This window comes from Sus scrofa, chromosome 6 (genome assembly GCF_000003025.6).
Source record: "Sus scrofa isolate TJ Tabasco breed Duroc chromosome 6, Sscrofa11.1, whole genome shotgun sequence".
Classification (NCBI taxonomy): domain Eukaryota; kingdom Metazoa; phylum Chordata; class Mammalia; order Artiodactyla; family Suidae; genus Sus; species Sus scrofa.
Window position 1 is genome coordinate 164,339,865 of NC_010448.4, and position 10,266 is coordinate 164,350,130.

At 49.0% G+C, this 10,266-nt stretch overlaps 1 protein-coding gene across 1 annotated transcript; it reads right to left on the reverse strand.

Moving 5' to 3' along the window:
* Positions 952-7,129, reverse strand: LOC110261409 (cytochrome P450 4A25-like). Its single transcript, XM_021097627.1, has 9 exons — positions 6,834-7,129; positions 4,426-4,588; positions 3,307-3,431; positions 2,782-2,936; positions 2,244-2,350; positions 1,969-2,159; positions 1,652-1,855; positions 1,139-1,402; positions 952-1,081 (listed from the first exon to the last, which is right to left on the reverse strand). The coding sequence occupies exons 1-9, from the start codon at positions 7,127-7,129 to the stop codon at positions 952-954; spliced, it is 1,635 nt and encodes a 544-aa protein (XP_020953286.1).

Consider the following 10,266-nt stretch of genomic DNA (forward strand, 5'->3'; position numbering starts at 1 on the left):
CCTAAGACTTTGCACTCTTCCTAACTAGAACTAAGGGTTCCTATCTAAAGCCCCCACTGTCCCTAACTGAAGTCCTGTGCTGTCCTTAACGAAGGCCCTGCACTGTCCATAAATGAGGCCCTGTGCTGTCTCTAACGTAGGGCCTGACCTCTCTCTAACTAAAGCCTTTTCTTGTCCCTAACTAGACTTAACTTGTCCCTGGCTAAGGCCTTTAGCTCTGTTTAACTAAATCTCTGAGCTGTCCCATCGAAGGCCCAGTTCTGTCCTTAACTAATGCCCTAACTCAGTCCCTACCCTCTCCCTAACTCAGGCCTTGCCCTGTCCCTAATTAAGGTCCTGTGCCATGCCTAACTTGATCTGCATTAGTGGCCTCTCCCTGGGGTGTCACCCCCCACCCCCCCAACTGCCATGGAACCTGAGGGAAGAAGGGACTGAGGCTCAGTTAGCTCCTAAGCGGGATGGTGTGGGTGCTGACTGTCCCCCCAAACCCCCACGCTCCATCCCTAACCCCAGGACCCCAGGCTATGGCTGCGTTTGGAGATGTGGTTTTTGCAGTGGTGATCAGGGTAAAAACAAGGTCCCTAGGGTAAACCCTAATCCAATAGGACGGCTGTCCTGTAGGAAGAGACTGGGACACTGGACAGCAGGAGAAGACGGACGGCTGTACCCCAGGGAGAGAAGCCTCCGGAGAAACCAGCCTGCAGACGCCCTGATTGCAGACAGCACCTCGCACTGGGAGATGGGTCTGTTGTTTAAGCCGCCCGGTCTGTGCTATTTGTTGTGGCAGCGCCGAGCTGACTCATACACAGGGCAGATCAGGTCTCTGACGGGACAGGGCCCACGTTCCGTCCCCTTGTCCGTGAGTTACAGGAGCCTCAGGAGCTCAGGAGGGGGGTCCCCGAGGAGAGCACAAGAGAGAAGGGTTTAGGCATTAAGATGACGGTACCCACATTACACGTGCCTGATCCACACGTGCACTAGCTGACTCGGCCTTGTATGGACGCCCAGGTCAGCCTGACTGCAGGTCTCCGGCTTCACCACCTCCCCTGAGAGCATTCGCTTACCTGCTGAGGGACAACTTCTAGAGGGTATCCAGAACCGCAAACGTCAGAGAGCTCATGCCCACGTGCAGTCGCACCTCTCAGGGCCCAGAGACCGCACCAGCATCCTGGGGACCCTGCAGCAGCAGGGGTCTCCTCCCACTGCAAACCCATTTTCCTCTTCCTGCTCACAGCTGCCCGGCACCTCCCAGCCTGCCCACCGCTTGAAGCTGGGGCAGAGGGTCTCCTGTCCCCAAGGGGAGGTGGTGGAGGGAGTGAGGGCCTTGGCCAGCCTGCGTCCCAGGACAGAGGGCGTGGTGCCCACATGGCCACCCCACCCCCTGCTGGATGGAGTCGTCCACCTGGAAACAGGCAGGAGAAACAAGGGAGACAGAGCCTGGGCCCCCGACACCCACTGCTCCGGACTCTCCCATGAAGGGGCCAGAAACATCTTGAGCTTCAGGCCATTGCAGGGGGTAGGGCACTTTGTTCCAGTAGGAAATCTTTGCCCTAAAAGCTACAGTGCTTTACAAAACCCTCCCCACCTGTAACAGGACATAAGGTTTAAATTCACTACAATAAGACTCACAGCACGCTGCAACTGGACCAACGCACGTGGGTGTCTGAGCTCCCATGTGTTCTTACAGATGCTGAGGTTAGTGGGTGTGGTGATGCTCATACCTGCAGGTAAGGAGCGTCCATCAGGGAAGGTGATGGGCTTGCTGAGCTCTCTGCCAATGACTGGTACTGGCAGATAGAGTCTCAGCGCCTCCTTGATGCACATGGTGGTGTAGGGCATCTGGTCCAGGTGGTCCCTGAACAAAGGCCATCCTGCGGCTGGGCAGAGTTGGGGAACGGGGGAGTCTCCACTCGCTGGGGGTGGGGGGTGGGCGGTCCGTGCGGGGCTCTCCGTCTCTGGGACACTCACCAGGTGATGGAGGTGCCGTCCCCCAGGAGGCCTTGGATCTCCTCCCGACAGCTCTGCTGATGCTCAGGGTGGGAGGCCAGAGCATAGAGGATCCAGGAGATGCCACTGGCTGTGGTGTCATGACCCTCGAACATGAACGTGTCCACTTCGGCACGGAGGTCGGTGCCCGACAAGCTGTTCCCCTTCTCCATCTGAGGAGGCAGGGGGAGAGTGCAGCTTTGCCCCGTCCTCTGTGCTTCTGGGCAAAGCCTCAAGCCTATGCCCCCAACACTCACTTGGGCAAGGAGGAGGATGTCCAGGAAATCCAAGTGCCTCTTCTTCCTCACGTTCTCCATCTCTCCCTGCTTTTGCAGCTGCGCCTTCCTCAGCTGGATCACTCGGTCTGTTTTGGAACAGCGGTTCCCAGGCTGAGCTGAGAGCTCCGGGGGCCAGGTATATCATCCAGGGTATCCCCACTGCCCCTCGTGGCCCAAGTTGGGTGTTGGGTGAATCAGGATGTGGGAGGGCATGGTTTGGCATGTCTGGGCTGAGACTTCCAGCCTCATGCGACACAAGCCAGGATTCCCCCATAACACAGGTCCTAGGGGCTGATGGTACTGGGTCTGAATCAGCTGTCACCAAGCAGTGACCCATGAAAATCCCTGCACAGCACCTGCCACCCTGACATCTAGTCCCCAGTCCCTGTGCCAAGGCGACAACCAGCGTGGCGATGTCTCAGCTGCTGAAAAGGACACAGGATACTCTCTTTACCTCAGGGTCAAGGCCAGGAGTTCCCGAAGAAGGAGGGGAGAAACTCAGAACTAGAAGCGGAACCTGTGTGTTGATGGGCTATCCTGGCGGCACGGTGGTTCTTACGGCCTTCAGGGCTCAGCCTGTAGATGATGTCATTCTGGAGAAAGGCACTCTTCGTACGGGTAGAAAAGAGATTTTTGAGATCCCAAATGGCCTGGATGTAGGAGTGGGAATCCCTGAAAGGGAGAGGATGAGAGGAGACTTTACTGGTGGGAGACCTGAATTGGAGAAGGAGTAGGGCTCTAGGGGGAGGTGTCAGTCAGTGGGGACAGGCAGCACTGAGCCCGTTGTCCTTCTGCCCCACAGCCCTCCAGACCCTCTGCCCTTCACCAGTGGCCTGAGTGGCCAGGCGTCTCCCTGTGTCGGGGATCAGGATGTGTGACTGAGTCTGGGTTTGGTCTGGGCTGGAATTTGCCCGTGGTGGGGGGCTCCCTGCCGAATGATGCCTTTTGTGCTGAAAAGCATCCCGCTGTCCCAAGTGCCTGCCAGGGTGGTCCTCCCCAGCTGGTGAGAACAAGCAGCTGCCACTGCAGGTGTGTCACTGACCCGTCTGTCTGGGCGCTGCCCTGGTGGCTGAAGGCGCACTTCATGATGGTGTCCAGGGTCATCAAGGAGACGGGTCCCACGATCTCCAGACGTGGGTCCTGGGCGACGAGCTGCTCCCACTTGTCCTGTGGTGGGAGGGGGACAGTGACCCTGCTCTGCTCTGGTGCTGGCAAGGCCGGGCTCTCTCTCTGCCTCTCCACGTCTTCTGATGAGATGTCTCAACTTTCTAATGGTGTGTGTTTCTCACCTTGAGACTGTAAAGCACGTGAGTAATCTGATGGCTGTTTCAGCCCTATTACATAATTATACGGTTTGTGTGTGTGTGTGTGTGTAATTAACTAATTCTGTTCTCTTCTATATATTCCTAATGAGTTCCAAGTTTTAGGATCAGTCCATGATGATAACCTCCTTTTGGCAGATCTGAAAGCAGAGTTTCTGACAGGACGAGGGGGGATCTTGTGTGTCCTGAGGTTGGAACTGGCCATAAGTCTTCCAACATCAGCTAGTAAATTTGTCAAGGCAAGAAAACGCCTAAGGGTCTATACTGGGGCCCCTAGGAATGGACACAAGGTCCTTCTCTTCCTTTCACTCATCCAGTGCTAGCTGAGGCCTGGTGGTCCACCGTCTAGATCGGAGGTGGTGTTTATCGTGGTCCAGCTCCGTGAGTGTGGACCTGGCTACATTTCCTCCCACGGGTGACTCACTTCCATTCCGAAACCCTGGCACTGAGGCCAGAGTCCTCCTGGGCAGCATCCTGGCATCTCCTCGCTGCCCCTGAGCTGCCTTCCCCAGGCCGGCCATTGCAGCTTACCCTGTGATCCTGAAGAAAGACCCTTGCTCTAGTCCACTTTGTGGAAGAGGTCGTGATTGTCAGGGAGTCGACCCTGAATTCACCACGACCATTGCTCCCAGGGCAAGGAGCAAATTGTGGATCCAAGCTGGTGCCTGGGTGCTTTTCTGTCCCATCCCGTTTGGGGGAGCCCCATTTCATAGCATGTTCTTAGCACCTCATTCTGGAGGCCTGCCTGATGGCTGCCTGAGGGACACAAATGTCTGAGAGTGGACTCTGTGAGTTGTGCCGGGGGTGAGTGTGTTCAGGTGAGACAGGGATGGACTCACCAGCATCACTTGGACAGACTTGGCCATGAGACCTACGTAGGGCTTCAGGATGTCATAGTGGAAGGCTGGGGTCAGCATCCGCCGACGCTGGAACCACGTCTGCCCATTCAACAGGAGCAAACCACAGCCTGGGTGACAGATGGGTATGTTGTGGGGGTGGAAAAGGGATCAGGAGGACGACAGAGGACAACACGGGAGGAACTGAGGGTGGCAGGAGAAGGCACATCATGTCAAAGGCAGGAGGGGCCAGTCTATTTCAGGAACGTGAATTTCCAAAATGTCTGGTCATATTGTGTGAGTGCAAAATGTGATCCCAGTGGGAGCATCTTTTCACTTGGAGAACAAGTTTGAAAAAGAGTAGGGGGCAGGTGATAGAAGGACTTAAGTCAAAGTCAGGCTGGGAACATTGGAGAGTCTGAGAAGCAATGGGGAAGAAGCTGAGATTCAAGTGGGCTCTCAGCACCATTATGAAGACCGAGGGTTTCATCAGAAGAGAAACGAGGGAGTTCCCATCGTGGCGCAGTGGTTAACGAATCCGACTAGGAACCATGAGGTTGCGGGTTCGGTCCCTGCCCTTGCTCAGTGGGTTAAGGATCCGGCGTTGCTGTGAGCTGTGGTGTAGGTCGCAGACGCGGCTCGGATCCCGCATTACTGTGGCTCTGGCGTAGGCCGGTGGCTACAGCTCCGATTCGACCCCTAGCCTGGGAACCTCCATATGCCGCGGGAGCGGCCCAAGAAATAACTAAAAAAAAAAAAAAGAAGAGAAACGAGGCTTGATTCCAAGATGAAGGTGGTGACATGGTGCCAGGCACCTGTTCTCTGTAAGCCAAAAAGGCAGCTCTTGGCAAACCCATGTGGTGAGGGGTCCACAGTTGTATTCAGAGGTTTCACCAATCAAGGGAGCCAAGAATTTGTGGATACCTGTGGATCTGAAATGTAAGGAAGAGCATTACAGGAAAGAAGGGAGAGCAAATGAGGCAGGCAGCCCCAGAGCACCTGTGGTCCAGACCAGGGGTTGCCAGGGCTTCCTGATGATTGGCAGCTGGCACTCTGTCTCAAGTCACCTCCAATGGCCTCCCATCCCTGACTCTCTCTGTCCTGACAGTCATGGTGGCCTCAGGAAGGCAGACTCAGTGTCCCAGCCCAAGGACTGCCATAGGACTAAGATGGTGAATTGGCAGGGAATGCAGGTTCTGTTCTCAGTGCAAAGTATAAGGCAGAAGCCTGTGATTTTCCTATAGTGTGTGATGCTTTAGCCATCCCATGACCCAGGGCAGGGAAATGCAAGTCAGCAAGCTTAAGAATTTGTCTTTCATTACAAGGAGATCCTGCTGAGTAGCACTGAGAACTATGTCTAGATACTCATGTTGCAACAGAACAAAGGGTGGGGGAAAAAAAAGTAAATGTAATGTATACAAGTAAGGATAACTTGATCCCCTTGCTGTACAGTGGGAAAATTAAAAAAATGTATATTTAAAAAAAGAATTTGTCTTTCAGATCTAGGGAAATTTACATAAAAATTATCTCAATTGGGTTAAAAAATAAGGGTTAAAAAAAATGGCCCCTCAGTTATTTAAGCTTGTGTTTTAAGTGAGGAATGTTGCTCTTAGACTGGGTTGTGGCCTGTGGAAAACAGCATGGAGAGTTCTCAAAAAACTAAAACTAGAACTAACTTATACCCTGTAATTCCACACCTGGGTATACATCCAAAGAAATTAAAAATGAAAACACTCATACAAAAATATATGCGACCTCCAATGTTCATAGAAGCACAATTTACAATTGCCAAGATATGGAAACAACCCAAATGTCCTTCAACAAATGAGTGGATAAAGAAGCTAATAGATCGATCTATCTATCTATCTATCTATCTATCTATCTATCTATCTATCTACCAATATCTATATGTGTTATAGATAGATTCGTAGATATGTATGTCTATCTATTATCTATCTATGTATATCTATCTATCTATGTATATCTATCTATCTATCTATCTATCTATCTATCTATCTATCTATCTATCTATAATACATATAGATTCCTGTCTGTTGTCTCCACAGCCAGTGAAAGCACAGGGCAGGATCCTTCAGACAGATGTCTGGGCACCCAGGCAAGCTCAGGGCAGAGAAGATGGCACTGAGTAACTGGGGCAGGGAAGCCTCTAAAAGCCTGTTTGTGGGAACAGCTGAAGCTGCAGAGCCTGGAGAGGGGTAGACTCTGGAAGGAACAGCCATTGTCCTCAAAGTGCAGGGCTGCCAGGACAGCCTGCAGATGCACCTAAGGAAGGAGTGTGTGACAGAGCCGAGGACACCAGCCCAGGGTCCTGTGAGCGAGTGAGCTGCCCGGACTGGAATGAGGAGCCACGACCTGAGAGGTGAGCTGGCTTCTTACATGGGGCCACCTGCTAACAAACACGAAACTCTGTCCCTTGGACTTGCTGGCCGTGACCATGCTCCGAGAGCCCGGCCCTCCCTGCCCTCCCACTCCCGGGTCCCCTCTTACCTACCTCCCTGCTGTGTCCATAGAGCCAGTGGGAAGGAGGGGACGGGAACTGCTGGAGGGCTTTGAGCAGCCACTGTCTGCGCAGGTAGAGCTGTGCTGCCTTGAGGAGAAGCAACAGCAGCCTGAACAGTGAGGCCACATGCAGGAGCCCAGGGACACTGCCCAGGGCTCTGATGGGGCTCAGCACAGAGACACTCATGGTGCATGGAATTCTGGACGGCTGACTGTCCCTGACTCTAGCTGACCTCCCCTGAGCACCCAACCTAGTTAGTGAGGATGGCCCTGCCCACCTTGGATGGAGTGAAGCTAAGGGCAGAGCTCAGACCTGGCCCTCCAGAGCTGATTCACTGTGGAGGATGCACCTTGGAGGGGGCACCAAAAGAGTCATGCAGATCAGATATAGCAAGGGATGGGGACAAAGTTATCTTTAAGTCACCTACCCTCACTTTATTCATATTTCTTTCCATCCGGGGAGCCTGGCTTCAGAGACTCTGCTATAAACCATGAACTTAAAGTGATGATTTCTGAGTTGAGACTCTGGTCCATACATGGCAGCCCCCAAACTTCCAGGGGTGTTTCATGTTTGTTCTGTTAATCTATTGTTTCCAATAGGGGAGAGCGTTATCAACTCCACACCATTGGTATAAATGCAAGCCTTGCTGTCAAGGGCAGCATTTGTGAGAAAGGCTCGGGCAAACAATGTGGCTATATGTAGCAGTCATGGAAAATGATATTTATGGAGAATTTTCAATGATCTGAGAAAAGCTTATTGCAAAGAGAGGACAGGAGATCGTACAACTGTCTGTAGAGTACGAGTTTCACTCTTAGAAAAGTGTGTTAGTCATGATCAGTATTTATTAACCAACCATTCTCTCTTCCATTCATTTGGTACCCAGATACCCAGTGAAGAACTCCTTAAAGGTTGTCACTAGGTGTTCCATGTGCTTATACCTTCCATGGCCTGGAGCAGAGGACTGTGTCTGCTGAAGATGCCCAATAAATACTTACTGATGTGATGAATGAATGACTGAAGGAGGGAATGAGGATAACTTTGATTGGTTAGGTCACCATCTTGGGCAGACCGAGCTCACATTTCAATGTCGTATTTTTAAAAGGAAATTAATACATTTATTTCTATATACTTCCTGGTTCAGCTTATAGGCCACAGAAAGCAGAGGAGATGGCAGTCTATCCCTAAGGTGACAGCTTGAAGCAATTATTCCTGTGAGTAAGTCACTCTAGGCATTTCTTACTTCTAGGTTTGATATATTTGGGTTTGATGCTGCTGCAACTTATCATATTCTGCTTACTTTTACTTTTCTACCAATCTGAATCTTCCAGGTAGAAACTTTTTTTCCTGTTTTTTTTTCTTTGTGTGTGTGTTGTTTTTTAGGGCCATGGGTGAGGCATATGGAGGTTCCCAGAGTAGACGTCAAATCGGAGCTGTAGCTGCTGGCCTACACCACAGCCCCAGCAACACCTGATCCAAGCCAGTCTGCTACCTACACCACAGCACACGGCAACGTCAGATCCTTAATACACTGAGTGAGGCAGGGATCGAAACTATATCTTCATGGATGCTGGTCAGACTCATTTCCACTGAGCCATGACGGGAACTCCCCAGGTAGAAACTTTTATTTTTTAAAAAACATCCTAATTGATATGTAATTTATATACCATACAATTCATCCATTTACTCTCAATGGTTTTTCACATATTACATTATTATTTTTTAATTAATAAAAATATATACTATAAAGTTGGCTGTTCTAACCCTTTTAAAGTATACAATTCAGTGGCATTCATTATATTCACTTTTTTTTTTTTTTCTTTTTCATCCTCACTATTGCCATATAGAAGTTCTCAGACCAGGGGTTGAATCATAGCTGCAGCTGCAGCCTACTCAACAGCTGCAGCAATGTCAGATCCTTAACCCACAGTGCCCCAGAGGGAACTCATATGTTCACTTTTGTGCAGCAATTACAACTGCGTATTTCCAAAATTTTTTGCATCACCCAAAAAACTCTATACCCCTAAAACATTAACTTCCCATTCTGCCTTCCAACAACCCCTGGTAATCTCCTTTCTGTCTCCATGAATTCACCTATTCTACATTCCACATATAGGTGGGATCATGCAGTGTTTTCTGTTTTGTGTTTGGCTTCTTTTGCTTCAGGAATGTTCTCAAGGTTCATCCACGTTGTGGCATGTATCTGAACACCATTCCCTTTTATGATTGAGTAATATATTCTTGTGTACAGTATATGCCACATTTTGTGTATCCATTCATTGTGGACACATATTCTTTCTATCTTTCGTCTATTGCAAATATGGTGCAATGAACATCGCCTGACCAGCGTGTATTTTGCATCCTTGTTCAATCCCTTTGGGTATATACTTAGGAATGGAATTACTGGATCACATGCTAATTCTATGTTTAGCTTTTGGAGGAATTGCCAAACTATTTTTGATGGTGACTGCACTTTCACATTTATGAGCGATGAACAAAAGTCCCAATTTTCCCACATTCTCTCCAGCATTTGTTGTTTTATATATTTGTTTTTAAATAATTATAGCCACCCTAAAAAATGTGAGTGGTATCTAAGTTTTGATTTATATTTCTATAATGACCTACGATAATGAGCATCTTTTCTTGTGCTTTTTATCCATTTGCTGATCTTCTTTGAAGAAGGGTCTATTGAAGTCCTTTGCCTAATTTTTAATGAATTGTTGGTTTTTCATTGTTGAGGTGTAGGAGCTCTTTTTCATTCTGATATGTGAATGTTTTCTGCCATTCTGGGAGTTATCTTTTAACTCTTTCATCCATTTTGTGTTATCTTTGTATACGGTGTAAGATAAGAGTTTAACTTAATTTGTCTGCATGTTGGGATCCAGTTTTCCCAGCATCATTTGTTGAAAAAATTGTATTTTCTCTATTGAACTGTCTTGGCAGACTTCTTGAATATCAATAAGCCATATATTGGAGGATTTACTTCTGAGTACTCTATTGTCCCCTTTTGTCTATACATCTATCCTTATGCCAGTACCACAGCTGTTTGATAATTGTAGCTTTGTAGTAAGTTTTGAAATCAGGATGAGTAAGTCCTCCAGCTTTGTTCTTTTTAAATTTAGTTTTGACTGTTTGGAGTCCCTTGAGATTCTATATAAATTTTAGGAAGAGTTTTTCTATTTCTGTAAAAAAAAAAATCATTGGAGTTTTGGTAGAGATTCTATTGAACCCATTGATTGCTTTTGGTAGTATTTTCACTTTAACAATATTACGTGTTTCAATCCATTAACATAGGATATCTTTCCATTCATTTATGTCTTCTTTAA

Excerpts from the sequence above, each read along its gene's own strand:
- LOC110261409 (XM_021097627.1), bottom strand. The coding sequence starts at position 7,129 with ATGAGTGTCTCTGTGCTGAGCCCCATCAGAGCCCTGGGCAGTGTCCCT. Across the intron at positions 3,432-4,425 it reads AGTCTGTCCAAGTGATGCTG|GACAAGTGGGAGCAGCTCGT; the intron begins GTGAGTCCATCC and ends CTCCCACCACAG. Across the intron at positions 1,403-1,651 it reads GAGCTCAGACACCCACGTGC|GTGGACGACTCCATCCAGCA; the intron begins GTTGGTCCAGTT and ends GCCTGTTTCCAG.